Consider the following 22124-nt stretch of genomic DNA (forward strand, 5'->3'; position numbering starts at 1 on the left):
AAGATGATTCAAGTAAGAATAAAATAATTTAAATACTCACTCCGTTTCAAAATAAGTGACGTGGAAATACAATTTCACGTCACTTATTTTGGCAGCAACATGATAATAAGATGTGAGTCAGGTATTAATAAAATATGACATTTATAGCTAACAATTATACATATGGTTATGCTATTGAGAAACGCCTGATTTGTTAGAGATCAGTCAACATGATTGATCATCAGATCTTAATCGAGCGGTACCACATGAGAGAGAGAAGAGTGAAAATGGCACACAGGTCTTTAATCCAACGGTTCTAACACGTCAATTGAGCTTTAAGTATTTTGCTTAAAATAGAGACGATTGAGATATAACCACACCTTTATACATAATACTATAGTTATTAAGCTTGTTATAGATGACACGATAACGAGATACTTTGCTCTCAGGATTTCATGTAGGTTCTTCGATTGAACTAACATCGTGACAAGAATTTATGATTCGATAGATAGAGTAGATTTTAATACTCTAATCCTAGCAAGCGAAGAGTACTATGCTTTGAGGCGCGTAGCCTGAAGCATTATAAATGCCGTAACTGCGTATCAGTAATGAAGAGCAGAAGCACTCTGCACTATGCCTCTGAAGCAGGTGCTGTAATAATCGGGACACGGCGCACTGCACCGTACCGTACGCACCTCTCCCGTCCTCCTGACTTGCTTGCACGAAACGCTGCAGAGTCAGGCTCTCACCTTCTTCACCTATACTGCTGCTCTCTCCTACCTCACACCAGCTCAGCTTCCGCCTTCTTGCTTCGCCTCCACCAGCCAGCCAACCCAGCGACCCAGCCCCTTCCTCCCTGCCGGTTTGTTTATTCTATCTACCTAGGTCCCCCGTTCGCGCGTTACGCCTCACCGGACCGCCGGCGAGCTAGCCACCGCCCACCGGGAGCGAATGCTGGAGCTCTAGCGTAGCGCTCCCCATGACGAGGAAGCATCCGCCGCCGGCGCACCGCCACAGGTGGATGCGCTCGATGCTGCTCGCGCTCCCGCTCCTCTCCCTCCCTCTCCTCTACGCCGCGCTCGGGACGGCGCGCTCGTCGTCGTCGTCGTCTTCGCCGCCCCCTCCTCTGGCGGCGCGGCTGGGGAGACAGCAGCAGCCCCTGCTGCCGCCGCCGAGGCTGGCGTACCTCATCTCGGGCGGCCCCGGCGACGGCCCGCGGATCCGGCGGCTGCTTCGGGCGCTGTACCACCCCTGGAACTACTACCTCGTGGGTGTTACTGGGGAGGAGGAGCGCGCGGATCTCGAGGCGTTCGTGCGCGGCGAGGAGGCGCCCCGGCGGTACGGCAACGTGCGGGTGGCGGCGCCGGGGGAGTGGGCCGCGGTGTCGCGGCGGGGCCCCACGGAGCTGGCCGCTACGCTCCACGGCGCCGCCCTGCTGCTCAAGGAGTTCGAGGGGTGGAGTTGGTTCATCAATCTCAGCGCCTCTGACTACCCGCTCATGCCCCAAGATGGTAATTCCAGCTCCCTCTTTCCATGGATTGCCTCTAGTTACCTTGCAGTTTTAGACGTGTATTACTCGTTAAATCGTTACTAGCTTAGAGCATATATTGCTCTTTCTTACTGAATTGGCCATTTCATACACTTGGTTCAGCTAATGACTAAGTATTGTTTGCCTTAATGCTAGTTTTGGGTGTAGCCGCTGTTCATTTAGGAGCCTGCTCTGCATGGTCTTAGGTTTTCATTTGTTACAACTCCATGAAATCGGTTTTTTCTGTTAGGTCTTATAAGACTCTGCTACTTTCGTCTTCGGTTTAATACAGATTTGTTGAAAGACAAATTAAGACCAGAAACGAAGGGGTGAATACAGATAAAGCTGGGATCCCTAGGTTTTTTTACTAGTTTTCAGACCAGTTCTTATGCCACGAACAAGCAAACAAACAGACAGACAGACAGCTACTGAAAATGAATTAGTTTCCAGGAGAGCAAATTGACATAACAAAAGGATAAGCAGCTTCTCTCAGAAAAGAAGAGAAATAAACAAGATAAACAGAAACTCTTCAGAGTTCAGATTCATTGCCATGTTCAACCCACTGGCGATCCATAGTCACAACTTCACATCATCAACCTGTGTCTTACCTCCTTACTCGGCATTGGCACTCAAAACTGCATCAAGTAGATCAGTTGATAAATAACTTCACAAGGGGATCGTGGCAATTCTTGTAACCTAAAACGATATTATGACACCACTTTCCCGGTGCAATTCCACTACTTCGTCCTCTCTAAGATTTCTCATTCCTGAACATCTGCCACGGCCAAATACCTCATAAATGGAATGTGCTATCATTGGCAAAGCTATGTGTACAATAACTTGAGTGTTTTCAGTTATGTTATTTTTCTCCATACACCTACTCAATCTACGGCCTGTAGTGTTTACATTGTCAAATTTGATGCCCAAACAGTCCTGCCCTGGGATGAGATGCTTTCTCTTCTTATGGACAATTGGCATCCTAGATTTATGCATTCCCCAGAAAACACAGAACATTCTACCTAGCGGTTTTTTTTTTGCTGGGGTACTTATAAGCTGGTTGCATTTTTTTATTCTAAAAGGAGGATAACCTCCGGCCTCTGCATCGTTTGATGCACACAGCCATATTTATCATATATACTACATCAGCTTCGATCGATGCAGAGGCCGGGGGATGCCCTCCTTTTCGAAAAAAATATCTACATCAGCTGTTACAAACATCTCAATAAAACTGCAACAGATACTGCTTTCATCCACTCCATCACCTGATTCCTGAGATGTTTTATGAACTAAAGGACTGTTAAGTGCTTGTTGGGCTACCCAGTATGTAGTATTTGTGTTTCTTTCATAGAAGATGTTGGATGTCCTATATTTATAATACCGTTATGATTTTAAAGGACTTGACACCAAAGTGAAAAGGGAAAGATTGCTTGTGCCTCTGGCCTTATAGTACTCAAAGTTTCCAGTTTACATAGTTGTTTCAACAAAATACTGGCTTGCACCTACATGTTGATTTATAGCACATTAATGGACTGTAGTGCTCTACCAAAATAGTTGGTATCCTCTAATTTGTGAAACTAACATTCATGTTCCTGCCCTCATACTTGACAGACATCCTTCATATCTTCTCATATCTCCCAAGAGATCTGAACTTTATTGATCACACAAGCAATATTGGTTGGAGGGAGTAAGCATATTTGTTTCTATGTGTTTCTTAACTGCCTCATATGTTCTTTATCATGATTATTTGGTGGCATGTGCAGGCAGCAAAGGGCAAGACCAATCATTGTAGATCCAGCATTGCAGATCTCAAATAAAACTGAGGTTGTGACTACAAAGGAGAAAAGGAGCCTGCCTTCAGCTTTCAAAATATTTGTAGGTATTGTCTCATGCTTGTTTCCTACTTAATACAGTCTAAATATTCTGTCCTAAATTCCTAATTCTCTGTAGCACTTTGCTGTTGCCTATCTACCTTCTACTCAGGATAATGTCTTCAGCACAATACTGATGGTTTCCCATAAACATTAGTACTGTGGAACAAAGTAGTATGGAACAACAAAATTATACCCTTTGTGTCCTTTTTTGTTTTTACTTTCATCTTTATAGACAGTATGGATGCCATTGCAATTCACTCATTGTCATAATTAAAACTCTGGAGCTTGTCTAAATATTACATCAAGCTTATTCAATGGAGAATCAGAAATAGTTTTGCATAAGGTTATGTAATATCAGAGATATAAAGTATGTTTATGCAAACTATTTTAAAAGATTATTGCGCAGAGATCGAGATAAAAAAAAATGCTCAACCAAATGAACTAAGGCTTCAGTGACATAATGCCTTTTCGACCATCAACTGAGACAAGCAGCATCCGCTGGAGGTATTGCGTAGGATATACTCGGGGATATCTCTACTTTTTTTTTGTGAACCTGCTATCTCTACATTTTGTTCTGCCTTATGCAGGTGTTTGTTGGCTAGGGCCTAAGAATGCAGACCGTAGTAAATAAGGAACATGTGGTAGACTGGTACTGCAATATTTTGATTGTTTCACTTTTGCAGAACGAGAAGGTTCAGTCAGTACCATCCCATTAGTCGATATTTCACTAGATAAAACTCAACTCATACTGAGCTTTGTTCTAACATTTTCAAAGTCTCGAAATTGTGTCTGATTCCATTTCTGTTGGCTTTTCCATCACTTACTGACAACACTTGGTCACTAGGCTGTACATTATATAGAATTGCTCATTGGTACCCTGTGCACCAAGAACTACAATAGTCCTTGTGGGCTCACACAGGAAAGACATTATTACTCCGCATTCTCATATGCTGATGGCATTGCGCAATCCTTTAGGCATGAACATTCAAAAGAACGACGAGGGCATAAAGGTCACTTTATGACACTATTGGCTATCTGAAGGAAAAACTATCAAGTGTTATTCACCATAAATTGTATCGTTGGCAATGCTAGAACACAAAGATGTCCTAATTTGGTGTTGTCAAGTGAATGGTATGCTACTGATGGAATTTTCTGTTTGCAGTTTCGTGAATGTTTTCGTAATGAATTTTCTCTTGAAGATGATTCAGAAATGTACACGGTGGTCTATTTTATTTTATTTTATTTTATTTTTGAACGGACAGCGGTCTATATTTTGACTGTCAACAACCAAATGCTACTCTATGTTATTATGTAAAAGTGAGCTCTATCCAATGACATTATTCTCCCGATGCAGGTTCATCATGGGTAATACTGAGTCGATCATTCCTGGAATTTTGCATATTGGGATGGGACAACCTTCCTCGCACATTACTCATGTATTTCGCCAACTTCTTGTCATCCTCGGAGGGATACTTCCACACAGTGATCTGCAACTCAAAGTACTACCAGAACACAACTGTTAACAGTGATGTCCGTTTCATGGCATGGGACAACCCCCCTCGGACGCACCCTGCTAACCTGACAACTGAGTATTTTGATGCAATGGCCAACAGCGGGTTGCCGTTTGCACACTCGTTCACAGATGACAACCCAGTCCTGGATATGATTGATGCCAAGCTATTGAGGCGAGCGCCTGACCACTTCACACCGGGTGGATGGTGCTTGGGCAGCACGGTAGGTGACAAAGACCCATGCACCTTCTTCGGAAGGTCATTTGTTCTCAGGCCAACGAGTGGCTCAGGGAAGCTAGAGAAATTGTTATTGAAACTTTTGGAACCTGATAATTTCAGGCCTAAACAGTGTATATAAAACACTCTTTGTTACACGTAGCCAGTTCATAGTATTTTGGTAGGGTTTCAGGGGCAAAAGTGTTCCTGAGATGGTTCTGATTATTGTGGCGGTAGGCAGCTTGTGTGTATACTGGCAACTGGAAACTCGAAGCGACTGAAATCGTGCATGTTCCATCTCTTCCATGGATGGATGTGATGTGCATACAACAAGAATACAAGACACAGGGAAAAGGACACGATGTTTCAATATTCTGAACAACTTAAAAGGGAGCGTAGTGGTTATGGCATTTCGTATGACACCCTCTCGTTGTCTCCGCATCAAAAAATCTAAAAGAGAAGAATAAAAAGAACATCTTCTGAAATTACACATCAAAAAGTCTAAAAGAGAAGGATAAAAGGAACGTCTTCTGAAATTATCAGGTAAGGCACAATATTGGTTACAGCAAATTTTCACTGCTGATTTGCCCGTACAAATTGCTCATGGACAAACCCAGGTTTTTTTTTAGCGATGTATCCGGCACAAAAGTTTTCGCCCACTGGGCCCATCACTTATTTCCTTTCCTTAGCCGGCCCAGTTCCCCTCCGTGACACAGTTTGCTCTTCCCGAGTTCTCTCGAGAACTCTTTCCAGAAAGTTCCAAAAACAAAAGAGATCTTCTTGAACCCTGGCGAGTGATCTTACATCACCCAGCAAGCGAACATCATTCGGACCTCTTTTCCAAGACACGGAGGTCGGAGCCGTCGTAGAAGCTAGAAAGGTATGCATCTCCCCCGTCGGTCCACTACTTGTAATCTGGCACCGATGAGGATTTTTCCCGCCGGGCGCCGGGGCCGCGCCAAGAAACCCTATCCAGTGCTGGGCTGCTGGCCGATACATCTAGACTGTCGAAGGCAATTTTAGCATGTCATTTTGCGCTGACTGATAGCATGCCAGTGCCTACAATCTGTTCGACAGATTGCTTGTGTGAAGATAAAGTCGTTTCACGAAGCGGTAGTAATTTGACCATCGTGCCCGGTGTCCCCTTCAGTTGTTCTCCAGATGATTCTACCGTTGCTGCTATGTACTGTTGAAATCACAAAATCTATACATGTCTGCATAAAATATGTAGTACTAGTAGAGGCACGTACAGACACATTCAAACAAAAATATTGGTGTTACGGTAGTAACTAAGATGATTTTGGATTGTGAAGGACAAGACCATGTCCTGGCGGCATGGTCTGAACTTGCCAATTTGTTTTGAAAGAAGAGGTTAGTGAGCCGATCATGCCACAGGTTCATTTATTTTTATTTGCGATTGATTGGCAAGGCCAATTGTCAGGTTTAAAGGTATTTCTTAAGATAAAGTTGGAAATAGTTTTCTATTTTTTCTCAAAAGAAAAAGTCAAACCAAAGTTTTGAAACTTGAAAATCTCAAATGCTCACGAAATCCCAAGTTCCATATTACTTGCTTGTAGGCTATGACCAGGTGAGAAATGGGCAAGTGAAAAACTGAGAGGGTTCATCCAAAAAGAAAGAGTTTTTCTACCGTACCCAAAAATTAATTTGGACCGTTTATTCTATTTGATCTAAGGGTGCAGATTAATTGATACTCCTTGATATTCCGATTTGGATGTGTGAAGTAACGGCTCAAAACAAACGGAGTAATAGGACCGCAGGGGTAAAAACGTAAGAAAGCCCCTTCGCCGGAGTACCCAGAGAAAGACTGCCGGCGTGGGCTGAGATGGCGATGGCCACGCGTGCTGGAAAGGCAGCAGAGGCGCACGGCTGCTGCGGCGGCCGCGGCTCGCGCTGGGTGCACGGAGGCGGTCGCGGCGGCTCGTGCGCGCTGGGCGGACGGCGGCGCCCGAGCTGTTCTGCGAGGAGGGCGATGGCGGCGCGCGTTGTGCGGACAGTGGCGGGAGCGGCGGCGTGCTGGAAGGACGCGGCCGTAGGCAGCGAGGAGGGCGCGGCGGCTCCCGGCGCGGGCGTCGGCGGCGAGGAGCGAGGATGGCGCGGCGACGGCGGGCGGAGAAGAGGGCGTCGGCAGCGAGCAGCGAGGAGCGTGCGGCGGCTCGCGGCGAGGGCGCCGGCGGGCAGCGAGATGGGCGCGCCGAGGGCTGGCGGCTCGCTGGGAGGGCGCCGCCGTCGGGCCGTGACGAGGGATCAGCGCCAGGTGGAGGGCCGCGGCACTGCACGGAGAGGATGGCGCCGCGGCGGCATGCCAGGAGGAGTGCGGCGGCCGCGAAATTTTTTGTTTTAATTTTTTAGAAGGTGGCGGCTAGGGTTGCGCGGGCACCATCTGGTATAGAAAGTGCGTCTCGACAACTGTTGTGGTCCCGCATCAAGTTCACACCAAGAAAATGACAGCTGATGTGTTCACATCGAGAAAACGCCACGTAACACCAGAAGAGAGATGATTTACTTTTTCCTTTCGCTTTACACTGTACCTCGCTGAGCCACCCACGTGACAGCAGAAGAGAGATGACTTGTTTTTTCCTTTCACTACACTGTACCATCTCTTTTTTACTCCTTCCCGCTCAATATCCTCGTGAAATACATCTACTCGAGAAAAATGACACAAATTACATCCAATAAAAGATCCAATGCAAAAATTGGTCTGGTCAGGACAACACCAACCGTTGTTCAGTTATGCCTCTTCCTAAACCAAATGCATCTAGTTACTCTAATTTCCATCCAAAAGTTTACTAAGATCGCATGAAAATTCATCATTACATACACACAAACCAACAAATAATCATCAAAAGGCACTTATTTACTACACATCAAAAGTAACTCTTATGTAAACACAAAAAAAGATGTTACATCTAATTCATGAGAATTGCATACGTCCAGCAAAAGTTACTTTGTCCAAGCTCACAAATCACAAATGGATGCCACTTTTAACATCACAATTACATCTAAAAATAAAAAAAGTAACTCATAACTTTAAAACTACATCTAAAAAAACAAGTAAGTAGTTCTTAACACGGAAGCTACATCCACTTGACTAAAAAGGTAATTGTCATACAGTGAAAATACATCCAGCAAATTCATAAAGTAACTATGACTAGAATTTACATGGAGCACCGAACACAGTTCAAATCCAACATAGAATCGAAAAGCCGAAGCCGGACAAGCAGAGGAGGAAGTGCATGAGTGGTCACATGCGGCGGATCTGTCCCGTGCAAATCCAGCCTTGCTACCACCGGATCCGGCCATCCCTGCGTTGCTGCCACCGGATCTGGCCTCACGGGAGCTCGCCTACGTGCTTGACAAGGTCGTTTACGAGGTCTTCACCGGACCCAGCACGGGGATGGCGACGGCCATCGAGCAACAGCCAGCAAGGGGATGGCGATGTAGCCAAGCAGGAAGATCGCCATGTGCCCATGTTGGCTCACCGCCACGACGCGGACGCCGAGATCCTCACTGAGATGCCCTTCCCGTGAACGCCGTGGCGGAAGTTCTTGCCGTATTTCTCGCAGAACCGGCGGAAGGCGGCATCGGTGTGAAGCTGCAGCACCCACAAGGACCCGGACGCGGTGAAATCAGCCCGGCACTACGTGGGGAGCGGCTTGAGCTGGAGCTCTAGTCGCATGGGAGCGGAGACCCGCCGTCTTGGCCCACCTCAAGAACCCACCGACGGTTCAGAGAGGGAGGAAGGGATGGCCTTGTTGATGAAGGTAGAGCTTGGTGGCGCGGCATTCGGGCGGAGCTTGGCAGGGATCCAGCAGGCGGGGGCGGAGGCGCCGCCAGTCTCTGGTGGCGCGACGCTCGGTGGGATCCAGCGTGAGGAGGCGGAGGCGCCGCCGGGTAGAGCTGGGCGGCCTTGGGGCCCGCTCCTTGAGATCGAGGGAGCGTGGCGATCGAGGGAACGGGGTGGTGGCAGAGGGGATTCGACGAGATGGGAAAGGATAAGCACGAACGTGGGGCCCACGTGAGACGCAGCCACACAAAAAGAAGTTGCTAGGAGCCGTCAGACAGAACGAGAAGCGCATGATGAATCGGACGGCCAAAACACGTGAGCACCGGGCGAGACAGCAGAGTGCGCGGTTACAAAGTAGATTCTGCGTTTTTAGAATGTGAAAAGTCCATATCACCCTTCATTGATACTCCCTTTGGTTTGGACGAAGTATCAGGTACGGTAGAATCTGCCAAAAGGAAAAGGCTTAGAAGGAACTATTAAGATTTGCATATAGATGCGATCGTGCAAAATAAAAATGGTGCCGAAAAAGTTTCAAAAAATCTTAACTTGTGTTGCTACTGATATCTGGGCTTTGTCGCCAGTCATCACCTCAGGAATGTGCCTAGGTGCTACTGGCCTTTGCGTGAATCTTATGGAGAATGGTTCAGTGCGAATAATGAACATCCGACTAAGGGAACTAATGGCCCATAATAATCTATTCAACTGGTTTTGGCCATGGATATATATTACCAATGGCCTAGCTTTCTTGGTTTTTGCAGGAAAACTGTAGTTAGTGCGTCAATCCAAGTTCAAAACTGGTGCTATAGTAGGATGGAACTACAGACTATGCTGTTTCTTTCAAAGGATTTGTTTTGCAGTTTAGGAATATTTAAGGAACAACATATGATTTGCTGCTATAGCTAGTTCATTTCTCACATTGCTTATCTGCCCAGACATTATTGCTCTTGGGGGTGTTTCTTGTAGTACTGTGGAGTTGCCCTTGTTCTATTACATGGTAATCACATTTGAATGTGATGTGGCAGAATGGGTCGGAAGGCCGGTGGGTTGTACATAAACCCGAAGAAGTTTGGTGGTGTCGTCAAGCCTTTCATGGTGGAGATGGTAGCCTTCCTCAACTGCCTGGCCTTGAACAAGCAGAGTGATGACAAGTGCATGAGGCAGAAGGAGCTCTTGGTTACCTGTTCTCAGGTTCAGGTATCCACATCGTCTTTAGTTTCAATAATATATTTACTTAAAGCATTAAACTAGCTCTTTCTTACATCTCCTAATGTGACTCGTGGCTTGATCACAGAAAGGGAGGCCAAAGAATGCAGCAAAGACCATCAATTACCATCTCCAGCGGCTTGGGCGAGACAAATTCCACTAGTTCCAGTCATATACTGGGACCACTGTGTCATTTTCATGTTTATTGTCTTGTCTTGAAGTCTGGAGCATGGGGATTAATAATTTTTTTGCGATTAGCTTTGGCAAAATGATTAGTATTGGCAATGGTGAATTTCTGGAACAATTTTAATGTCACATTGTAAGGCATCAGCACAACATCGATACGGTTTTCTTCTCTTTGATATAACAGGCTTTTTCTGCTGTTATGTTAGCATGCTGCCATGGCCATTTTGGTTGATTTATGTAATTTCTCTGTCAGTTAGACCTCCAGCTGTGAATTGTGGCTTTGGACAATAATTCAAATGCATATGCCAAATCATGGTGAGTTTCAGCATGTCCCAGCACGACATATCAAAAATTTAGTGCATCTTTTTTTGACGACCCCTTGTGACTTGTGTACACATACAGAACAGCCGAACAATTCAAGCAGATACTAGGCATCCAACCAAAACAGAAAATTCACTATCATTTAATAATGGTTCTGATTTCATACGAAGCATATTAAGCTAGAACGGCCATGTATATGAGATGACCATTCCAGAAGTTGCAGAAAAATACTGGTACGAAAGCATCCATTGTGCAAGAGCGATTATACTGTTGCAGAAGTACATTCTATGCCTTATGGGCATCCGCTTTCCTATTCTATTTACATTATTTGCTTCTTGTCTTCGAGCTCGTAATTCTCAGCACCCTGAATCATGCGCTTCTTAGTCACCATACGCTCGAACTCCTCCTTGCTCAGCCAACCCTCGTTCTCCTTCTTTATTTTCCTCTTCTTGTCCTCGGACTTGTACTTCTCAGCATCCTGAATCATGCGCTTCTTCGTCACCATGCGCTCGATCTCCTCTTTGCTCAGCCAACCCTCTTCATTTTCCTTCTTTATTTTGCTCCCCTTGTCCGCAGACTTGTACTTCTTGGCATCCCATATCATGCGCTCTATCTCCTGCTTGTTTAGCCCACCCTTGTCTGTACTGATGGTGATGCTGTTCTTGTTTCCGGTCGTCATGTCCTCCGCCGACACCTTCAGGATGCCATTTGCTTCGATTTCGAAGGTCACGTCGATATAAGGCACACCTGCAGGCGCTGGAATGATGCCACCAAGAATGATTTGGCCGAGCAGGTTGTTGTCCTTGGTCATCGCCCCTTCACCCTCGAACACCGGGAAGAGAATGCTGGTCTGGTTGTCGAATATGGTTGTGTAATTCCACGCATTCTTGCAGGGGATGGTGGTGTTCCTTGGTATGATCACGCTCATGACACCGGGTCTGTAAAAATCATCTACGATATCTACCCCGAGTGAGAGCGGCGTGACGTCAAGCAACAGCAAGTCCTGCACCTTCTGGTTGCACTGACCGCTGAGGACGGCGGCTTGGACAGCAGCACCGTATGCGACGGCCTCGTCAGGGTTGATGCTCCGGCAGAGCACCTTGCCATTGAAGAAATCTTGTAGCAACTCCTGCACCTTGGGGATTCGGCTGGAGCCGCCCACAAGCACGACGTCCTGGATTTGAGACTTCTCCATATTGGCGTCTCCGAGGCACTTCTCAATGTGTTAGATGCACTTGCGGAAGAGGTCCATGTTGAGCTCCTCAAACCTGGCACGGGTAATGATCCCGTAGTAGTCAATGCCTTCATGGAGCGAGTCGATTTCAAATTTGGCCTGCGTTGTCGAAGACAACATCCTCTTGGCCCTCTCGCAGGCCGTCCTCAGCTGCATAAGCGCCCTGGGGTTACTTTTGATGTCACTCTTGTGTCTCCTAAGGAAATCCTGAACGAAGTGCTCCACCATTCGGCTGTTGATATCCTCGCCTCCAAGGTGGGTGTCACCAGAAGTAGCTTTTACTCTGAAGATGCCCATGTCAATATTGATAATGGAGATATCCAATGTACCACCGCCGAGATCAAATATGAGGACAGTCTTTACTGAACCGCTGACTGTCATCTTGTCAAGCCCGTAGGCGATGGCCGCAGCGGAGGGCTCGTTGATGATGCGCATGACGTTGAGGCCAGCAATGGTTCCGGCGTCGATGGTTGCCTGGCGCTGTGAGTCGTTGAAGTAAATGGGGACCGTGATGACGACGTTCTTCACCGCCGTACCGAGGTAAGCCTCTGCGGCCTCCTGCATCTTGATGAGCACCATGGAGGAGATCTCCTCGGCTGCAAACTTCTTCTCCTCGCCTCTATACTGCACCACGATCATCGGCCGGTCGCTAGGACCTGAGATGACTTTGAAAGGCCATAGCTTGATGTCTCCTTGTACAGACGCATTGCTGAATCGCCGGCCAATCAGTCGCTTCGCATCTGAAGAAAATTAAGTAGTTAGCCTTAATTAATCATGATTGAATCTAGTTTGTTTTCAGATATGCTCAGTTAACTCTGCAAATTATGGCAAAAGAAAAAACTCTGCAAATTATGGCACAAATCGCTACCATCACCAACACAGCTTGAATGATTTCTAATTTCAACGTCTGGAGCCATCCAACATGCAAGGGGAGTTTTTTCAATGAGACCAAATTGGAAGGGTTCGCATTGTGGCGTGGTTAGGTAAAATAAACAGTTGATGACATGAAAACTGGAAAGCATAATTTCATCACAAAAAACAAAAAATATGGCAGGGAGATGAACAGCCAGCGGCGGTTGGCACTTGAACGCTGAGGAAAATAGGATTCAACGGCGCAAAAGCAAGTTCTGGACGTCTGTCCGCTAAGGGGCGGCGCTGGTAATATGACCGAGCACCTCGGGGGCAGTAGTACTCACCAAAGACGGTGTTGACGGAGTTCATGGCAGCCTGGTTCATGGCCGCTTCGCCGATGAGACGGCACGTGTCGGTGAAGGCGACGCAGGACGGCGTGGTGAGATTGCCCTGGTCGTTGGGGATGACCTCCACGCGGTTGTGCGACGGCCGCCACACGGCCGCGCACGAGTAGGTCGTCCCGAGGTCGATGCCGATCGCCGGCCCCTCGCCCTTCCCCACCGTACCCATCTCCGCGCGAGACACAGGCAGCCGGAAACGGAAGGGCAAGGTTGTGGTGTTGCCTCCGACTGGGACGGGAAAGTTGATTTGTACTCACGTACGAGGAACGGAAACGTAACTTTTGGAATTCACAGGCCACGATTTGGGTTTAGAGTATCCGGGCTGTTATGGTAAGTCTCACATGTACGTGTTGTACTCCGGACACACCAAGTTCAATTCACCACACGATATTTATCCGCCGGTTATTTACACGAGGTGAGGCTCGTGGTTCAGGGATGGCAATGGGTACCCATTACCCGCATACCTGGCAGGTAAATTCCCATTAGGATACGGATTTGGGTCAGAAATTTAACCCGTGGGTACGTAAATGGAAAAAACTTTATGCCCATCGGGTAGAGCGGGTACGGGTATGGGAATACACTACCCATACCCATGTACCTGTTTACCCATATAATAAACTCACAAACGGGTGCGATCTTGGCAGAGAAGAGAGACTCGCAATGTGTTGCAGCTTTTAGCATTATGTGTTGTCGTTTTTAACAATATATCATCTTTTTATGTGTTGTTGTTGTTGTTATTTATAATGTGCTAATGTAGTATCGTTTATGACTAAGACTGTTGCGGTTTTGAGAAATATGATGCCGTTTTCTAAGGAACGTGTTGTTGTTGATCAAATCTTATTATGGGTATTTTTACCCGCGGGTACCCGTTTACCCTGACGGATGACGGATACAGGAAAAAGTTGTACCTGTTGCCGGGTATGGGTACGGGTAACGGGTAAGCTCAAAAAGAGCGGGTAAGGGTATGGTAAGGCTCCACCCGTACCCATACCCTGCGGGTGCCATCCCTAGGTGGGGCTTGTGGTTATTTATATGAGGTGAGGCTTGTTCTTGCACAATGGTGCGACGGTTCCTTCAGCGCAGAGCCGTCGGATTTGGTGCTTTAATTGGATGTATGCTCAACATCTTTGATTTCTGCAAGTGTTTTGTTTTAATCTGCTATGGGCTGGCGTGTGTCAGCTTGCTGTGAGGTAGTTAGGGCCTCTTTGATTCACATGTTTTTCTACGAATGTGTCTGACGGTGCCAAAATTAGTGAGGGTCTCGAGTTAGAATCGGACGACTCGGGAACCATTGCACCATTATCTTTATACAAGCACAAAGTTGAATACTCTCAAGGAAAAATTCATATGAGGCCATACTGACCAATGAAACAAGAGTAAACACAATTTGTCATATCTTTGGACAACTTTATTTTGCAAGTTCATATGTGATCGGGGGTTTTCACGGTTGTTGGAAGCTTCAACATACTTCAAGTTGGTAACTCGAGATAGGGTGCATCTACCTTCTCTATTTTTATATGTGACTAATTAAGTTATTTCCTGTTCTCCTTACGCTAGACGATGTAGCTTTTGTTTTTGTGAACTTTGCTGGCGTGTTTGGGATGGGTTGATCCGTTATCTATCGATAGTGGAACCCGATCCTATGTGGTCGTACGGAAAAAAATATGACTAATTAAATTAATATCCAACCTTGAACATTAGTTCCATGACCCAATCCCCAACTATAATACTCCCTCCCACCAATAATAAATGTCACTGATTTAGTACAAAATCACTAAATCAACGACACTTATTATGGATTAGGGGGAGTATCATGTATTTGGGACCTCACCTTTTAAAATCAAGTAAATTCGAACCCTAATTTGTGAAGTTTATGGGTGCTTCCGACATGGCACATCATGTGGATAGTTCTATTGCCGTGGCACACATGATGCTAATAACATGGATTTTAGTACGATGTTGTCTTTGATTTATTCCTGTAGGTAAACTAAAACTGAGCTTAGAATAGTCTCCCCCCCCCCCCCCCCCCCCCATAAAAAAAGAGAAGGACAAATTTGAGTACCGAAGGAACCAAGGAAAAAGAAGGACGCCGAAATCTATGAGTTAACTGCAATGCAACATTAATTGAGTATAGTTGCAACTAAGAATCAATTTGGCAATGAGTAACGAGGACATAGATGTGTGTGATGGGAGCTCAAAGATTAATTTGTTCTATTTTTAGATTTCTCAGATTGAGAATTGTCCATGTATTTTTGGATGGAGCGAGTATCAAACTGGATATTTTTTCTTTTAAAAAAATTTGAGGATGAAATTTAGAATTCTGTGAAACCAAAATAATATTTACTTAAGAAAAATTTAACCGAAAAGTTATAAATTGAAAAAACAATTCCTCAATTAAAAATTCGACAGGGAAGAGATCGATCTGGATCGACGAGAGAGATCGATATGCAAAAAAATGATTCGATTTGCATGAGTTGCACGTGCGGTGGAGAATTAAAACCCTAGGCTCTGATACCATGTAAGGAAATATGCAACTTGTATTTCCAGGAGGCCAAAGGCCAGTATATATACAAGTACAGGTGTGGCAAATATGCAGAAAACCCCTTATACAATGGGGATATAACATAGCTATACAACTACATCTCTAACAATGTCCTTCGCCGACACCTTCAGGATGCCGTTCAATTCAATTTCAAATGTCACATTGAGCTGCGGCACGAGCCTCGGCGCTGGGGCGATGTCCCAAAGAGTGAAATTGCCGAGGTTGTTATCCTTGATCAACGCACCTTCACCCTCTCATACACATTGATGGCCACGGCCGTCTGGTTGTCATATGCAGTAGTGAATATTTGGTCCTTCTTGAAGGAGATGGTGGTAGTCCTGGGGATCACCACGCTCATGATACCACCAACTACCTCAATCCCGAGCGAGAGTGGAGTGACGTCGAGCAAGATCAAGTCCTGTACCTTCTGGCTGCACTCGCCGCGGAGGATAGCGGCCTGTACAGCAGCGCCGTAGGCAACGGCCTCGTCAGGGTTGATGCTATTGCACAGATTCTTCCCATTGAAGAAATCCTGAAGCAGGTTCTGCACCTTGGGGATTCGGCTGGAGCCACCCACAAGCACGACGTCATGGATTCGAGACTTGTCCATCTTGGCGTCGCTGAGGCACTTTTCGACGTGTTCAATGCACTTGCGATATAGGTCCATGTTGAGCTCCTCAAAACGGGCGCGACTAATAGACCCACAGAAGTCAATGCCATTGTGGAGCGAGTCGATCTCAAATTTGGCCTGCGCTGTGTAAGACAGCATCCTCTTGGCCCTCTCGCAGGCCGTCCTCAGCCGCATGAGTGCCCTGGGGTTGCTTCTGATGTCACTTTTGTGTCTCCGAAGGAAATCCTGCGTGAAGTGTTCCACCATCCGGTTGTTGAGATCCTCCCCGCCAAGGTGGGTGTCACCAGAAGTGGCCTTGACTGTAAAGATGCCCATGTCAACACTGATAATGGAGATATCCAAGGTGCCACCACCAAGATCAAATATGAGCAACGTCTTCACTGAACCGTTGCCAGATATCCTATCAAGACCATAGGCAATGACCGCAGCGGAGGGCTCATTGATGATACGCATGACATTGAGGCCAGCAATGGCACTAGCATCTATGGTGGGCTGGCGCTGGGAATCGTTGAACTAGACTGGGACAGTGATGACGACGTTCTTTACCGCCTTATCGAGGTAGGCCTCTGCGGTTTCCCGCATCTTGATGAGCACCATGGAGGAGATCTCCTCAGCTGTGAACTGCTTCCCCCCGCCCTTGTACTGCACCACAATCATTGGCCGGTCGCTGGGACCTGAGATGACTTTGAAAGGCCATAGCTTGATATCTCCTTGCACAGACGCATTGATGAACTGCCGGCCTATCAGTCGCTTCACGTCTGAAGAAAATTAGAGTGGTTAGCCTTAATCATGTTTGAAACTAGCTTGCCTTTGGCTATGTTCATTTAACTCTGCAAATTATGGTACAAATCTCTACAACCACCGCCACATCTTCCATGCATCAGCCTTTTTGATTTAATACTTGTACCTGGGGCCTTTTCAATGCCCGAAGCCATGCACTCCAGCATACAACAATACAATGGGACCAATTTGGAATGGTTTGCATTATAGTAGTAGTACTCATTTAGCGGCCTTAGGGGAACTAATAAACAGTTAATGGCAGAAAATTTCGACACAGAAAAGGTAATGGCATAAATATTAGATTAAAAAAGTTAATTCATAAAAATTCGATTAAAAGACTTCATCACAAAGAAAGAAAACCAATAGAAGTCAGGGATGTCAGCAGCTAGCGGCTAAGTATTTGGCACTTAGCGCAAAAGTAAGCTGTGGACGTCCCTCCGCTTAGGGGCGCCGCTGGTCGTCGTCTAGGCATATGATCGAGCACCTCGTGGGCACTATGTAACTTCGTGGCGCAGGCTAATTTAACTAGCACAGGATCAGAGATGTCAGTACTTCTCACCGAAGACGGTGTTGACGGAGTTCATGGAAGCCTGGTTCACGGCCGCGTCGCCGATGAGACGGCATGTGTCAGTGAAGGCGACGCAGGATGGCGTGGTATGGTTGCCCTGATCGTTGGGGATGACCTCGACGCGATTGTGCAACGGGCGCCACACGGCCACGCATCAGTAGGTCGTCCCGAGGTCGATGCCGATCGCCGGGCCGTCGCCCTTCGTAACCATCTCCACGCGACAGAGGTGGTGCTGCAGAGGAGGTAATCTGGTAATGCAGGGCTCGAGGCCTGACTTCTTTTTTTCGAGGAAGCAGGGGCTCGACTTGTATTTGTACGTTAGAGGAACGGAGTAACTTAGGAGATAGACCGACGATTATTCGGTCAAAAGTACCGGATTGTTGCGGAAGGATATGATTTGCGGTAAATCTCTTCCGTAACCGAGCACTGCGGTGTCTCTCTCGGTGCTCACCTGTCTGAGTCGTTTGATTCATCGTGCGGCTCTCCTTCCACCCGAGCAGATATTTATCGGTTTTTTTTTTCCCTGCCTCACGTGAGCCCCACTTCGTCCTTATCCATTCCCACGTCTATTCTCCATTCGTTCCGAATTACTCTTCGTCTTCCATGGGCGAGGCCATGGGCTGCGCCGCCGCGGAGGCGAGGACCAAGGCCATGCCGCTGCTCCACCGAGGAGGCAAGGAGGAGGGTCGTGCCGCTGCGCCGCTGAGCCCTCGCCTCGTCGCAGCCCCTCTCCCCGCCGTCCCCGAGCCCCGAGATTTCCCTGCGACGGTGACGGCGAACATGCTCCGCCGCCATGGAGGCGAGGATGAGAGCCGTGCCGCTGAGCCGTTGAGCCCTCGCGCCGTCGCAGCCCCTCTCCTCGTCGCCCCCGAGCCCCGAGGTCTCCCAGCAACGGCGATGGCGAACATGCTGGTTTCGGAGATGCAGCTGCCTCCCCTCCTCGACCACCTCCTCGCCGCGCCCCACCTCACCATGGCTAAGGTCACCGAGCGCCAATGCCCATCCCAGATCTTTGAAACAAGGTGAGTCTTCTTTCCCCTTAATCGAATCATTTCCCCTCTTCTTTTCGCCCTTCTTTGTTCATTGGAATGCTGGATTGATTTCTCCGGCAAGCTGAGTTCTCACTGGATGCCTTGATGATCCAGAACTAGAGGCCTTGTTGCATGATGATATTGGTGCACTAGATATTGAGGAGAATGAAGCCATGGAGGTGGATAACTTATTTGTGCTACTGTTATTTGTGAACCTTAACTAGGTACTGTTATTTGTCAACTTGTGAGTTGTGAACTTGTTATCTTTTGGACCATTGTCAACTTTAGTAGCTAGTTGAATATAATTTTCATTGCAGATTATTGTGATAATCAAGCACCCTAGACGATGGTGAACAACGAGGCCTCGGTGAATATGTGTGATCAACATTTCTAGTTCTCTACACAGCTAATCGATACGTGCCCATTGATGGTGAAAATGGTATGCATTCAATCAAACACTGATTTATTATTGTGTGTTTGCCAAGTAATAAGGCCCTCATTTTGCATTTTGTTCTTCTTTGTTTATTAGTGGGCTTGATTAGGAGCTCATATGGTCTACATTAGGAACTCGTATGGTCATCATAGGTATTTCACATTGGATCCCTGCCTTGTAGGTTGCTACAGAAATTGTATAAAATCTAGAAAACAGTGAGAAATCGTGCTTATCTATTCGTAACTCTTATACAACCTGAGTAACTCATCTATTCATATGTGAGTTACTTCCATGAGTTTACCAGATGTAGTTTTAATGTTAAAAGTTACTTTTCTGAAATTTTAGATGTACTTGTGACGTTAAATGTTACTTCAACACATGTGAGTTACTTCCATGACTATGAGTTTAGTAGATGTAGTTTTAATGTGAAGAGTTACTTTTCTTAATTTTTAGATGTACTTGTGATGTTAAAAATTCATTCAACATATGTGAGTTTATTTATATACCTCTCAAATCACTTCTGTTAATTCTATGGAAATAAAATCACTTAATTGTGTAGTACCTGTGTTTTTTGTTTCGTATACAATGGGCTTATTTCCCAGGTCGTGCAGGCTCCCTGCTCCCTGGTTCCAGATCTGGGCGACGGTTGCTGCCTAGTTGACGTTGCAGGCGTGTGGAGGAGCTTGCCGGCAAGGGTCTTTGGCTGCACGTAGAGTGGTAGACTGCAGGTACCAAGAGTATATTTTTTTACGTGCGCTACATTTGGGGTGATATTGCCGGTGAAGATCTCTACCTCTTCTGCTGTTCATCTCATAGCTCGGCGGCCCATACCCTTTAAAATTTGTTCATACCAGGGCTTCAATCGGCGTCACAGTTTTCGCAGATCTCAGGTGAGTATGTAATTGTGATGTAGTTTCAACACATGTAATTACTTTAATGAGTTCAGTAGATGTAGTTTTAACATGTGTAGTTACTTCCATGAGTTCAGTAGATGTAATTTTAATGTTAAGAGTTACTTTTCTGATTGTTTTAGATGTAATTGTGATGTTAAAGTTACATCTACTTGTGAACTTGGTCAAAGTAAATTTTAGTAGATGTGTAGAATTACTTTTCAAGCTACTAGGATTGGTTTTACTTTTTTCTACGTGATTCATTGGATGTAGTTTTGTAGTCAATAGAGGTAATTATGTGTGCTAACGATGTAGTTCTCTTACTCAGATGTAACTTTTTAGTTAGTCTGATTTTTTCTTCTGTGCTTTAACTTTTGAAGCATGGATAGTGATATTGAACTCCCATGCTCTGCTTGTGGTTACAAGTGAACTGCCTGAAGTCTTAACATGCATTTTCTCTCCTTGCTTATTACATGTATTATGTACTCCCTCCATTTCACAAAGGATGGCGTATTTCGTTTCGTTAAGACAAGCCTTTGACCAAGAATTACTCTATTAATATGTAAGTTATATGATACGAAACCATGATCATTAGCAAGAACTTTTAAAGATGAATCCATTGATATAAATTTCATGTATGAAAAAATACATATCAATAGAGTTTTCATTGGTCAAAGCCTTGTCTTAACAAAACCAAATACGCCAACCTTTGTGAAATGGAGGGAGTATATACTTTTCGGTGGATGTAGTTCTTGTAATTGTTAGAACTAAACTTTTGGTTAAGTTCAAGTTTGGGTCATGTCCAGTTATTGTTAGCACTTGAAGTGTAAAAAAGTACCAATCATGACAACTAAGTGTTATTTGAAACACATCAGATTCTGAATTTTACATCCTGTTACTCTAGATTATGTTCTAGAATGATCGTAAATTAAGTTTTGTTACTCTATCCGCAGAACCTATATCTCAGTGTTACTAATTTTGGGGACCTGATTTGTTTGTCAGGTTTCAAATCAGGTGGGTGCACAAAGCTGGACAGGTAGTAGAGCTATGCAGAGTTTTGTATTTTTAATAGATGTAGGAGGCCCATGGAATTTAGTTCTACATAATCGCAACTTTGGTCTACTCAAATAGTTCATCACATGATCGTTTAGCTCAGCAATTTGTGATTTTATGCTGACGTGTAAAATAAAATCCGGCTGTAGTAACTTTTGGAGGTGTACGTGTCCATCTTTTAGATTGAAGTAAATTTTGTTGCTGCTGAGAAATGCCGTGAGGCACCAGAAAAACAGCGCAATTTTGTTGCCGCTAAGAGATTTTTTTTTGTAGTTGTGACCGTGACATAAAACCCTGAAAAGTGGTAATGCGGCCGCGCGGATGAGTGTGAACGCTCGCAATGGCTGTTTTCGGAAACAGGAAGTGGTGCCAGGGATCCCTTTTATGGGTTGTCAGGGGAGCGCTGCGGAGGACAGGGAGTGCGCGCGCACTCCCTAGACGCGCCCTATGATTTGTTAGCATCCTGCGCCATTTCAAGTATTCCATACGTCCGGAAATAAGTGATTTGTCGTTGTTTGCGGGCAACCGTGTTATAACTAGCTCCCTTCATTGCCAAATTCTTATCATTGTTTAAAATCACGACACGACAAGAATTTAGAAACGGAATGAGTATTTTAGTATTATTTATGTGCAAAAATACAAATAAAAGCAGGTAAAAAATGGCTAGCCAAACAATATAAAATTGCAAAAGAGGGCAGACCTAACTGGATTACAAGAATTCACTTTAATGCCAAATTCACCTTCGAGCTTTTTCAGTGAGCTTAATTTTGGTTTTTGCTCATAGCTCAGCGATCAGCTGAAGCTGTGACGCATTGTTGTGATTGCTAGGGCATTGCTAGGGCATGTACTAGGGCTGACGTCAGTCTTTTTTTAACAGTGCCACGTAACATGATTGTTGATGTGGAAGAGGGAGGAATGAAGAAAGAAATGAGTCTTCTCTTGGCTAAGAGATGAAGGATAAAGACAAAAATAAGTCAAAATTTTCACATTATACTAAATTTCACATTTTCTTAGCATTTGTTTAATTAAAGTTATTTATCTAAGCATTAATTATAAGATATGTTGTTATCTTTTTTAAATAACGTAGAA

At 45.6% G+C, this 22124-nt stretch overlaps 2 protein-coding genes, 1 long non-coding RNA gene and 2 pseudogenes across 6 annotated transcripts; 3 read left to right on the forward strand and 2 right to left on the reverse strand.

Moving 5' to 3' along the window:
• The first annotated feature begins 595 nt into the window (after positions 1-595).
• On the forward strand, positions 596-5306 carry LOC100829259 (beta-glucuronosyltransferase GlcAT14B). The gene is made up of 4 exons (XM_003561728.4): positions 596-1490; positions 3116-3191; positions 3268-3383; positions 4733-5306. The coding sequence occupies exons 1-4, from the start codon at positions 959-961 to the stop codon at positions 5245-5247; spliced, it is 1239 nt and encodes a 412-aa protein (XP_003561776.1). The 5' UTR covers positions 596-958; the 3' UTR covers positions 5248-5306.
• A 221-nt stretch (positions 5307-5527) lies between these two features.
• On the forward strand, positions 5528-10499 carry LOC100827103. The gene is made up of 3 exons (XM_003558179.3): positions 5528-5985; positions 9933-10104; positions 10202-10499. Exons 2-3 carry the CDS (start codon positions 9934-9936, stop codon positions 10274-10276), a joined length of 246 nt encoding a protein of 81 aa, XP_003558227.1. The 5' UTR covers positions 5528-5985; position 9933; the 3' UTR covers positions 10277-10499.
• A 369-nt stretch (positions 10500-10868) lies between these two features.
• On the reverse strand, positions 10869-13311 carry LOC100829560 (annotated as a pseudogene).
• A 2315-nt stretch (positions 13312-15626) lies between these two features.
• LOC100827412 lies at positions 15627-18116 on the reverse strand (annotated as a pseudogene).
• Positions 18117-18178: 62 nt separating this feature from the next.
• Positions 18179-21291, forward strand: LOC100827712. Of its 4 annotated transcripts, none has more exons than XR_002966454.1 (6): positions 18179-18650; positions 18774-18883; positions 18977-19098; positions 19189-19244; positions 19695-19982; positions 20985-21291. It is a non-coding gene; the product is annotated as an uncharacterized LOC100827712 (long non-coding RNA). The 4 variants fall into 4 exon arrangements; XR_729990.3 differs by having other exon boundaries at positions 19704-19982; XR_729991.3 differs by lacking the exon at positions 19189-19244 and having other exon boundaries at positions 18181-18650.
• The last annotated feature ends 833 nt before the right edge of the window (positions 21292-22124 follow it).

The sequence above is a fragment of the Brachypodium distachyon genome, chromosome 1 (genome assembly GCF_000005505.3).
Source record: "Brachypodium distachyon strain Bd21 chromosome 1, Brachypodium_distachyon_v3.0, whole genome shotgun sequence".
Taxonomy (NCBI): Eukaryota; Viridiplantae; Streptophyta; class Magnoliopsida; order Poales; family Poaceae; genus Brachypodium; species Brachypodium distachyon.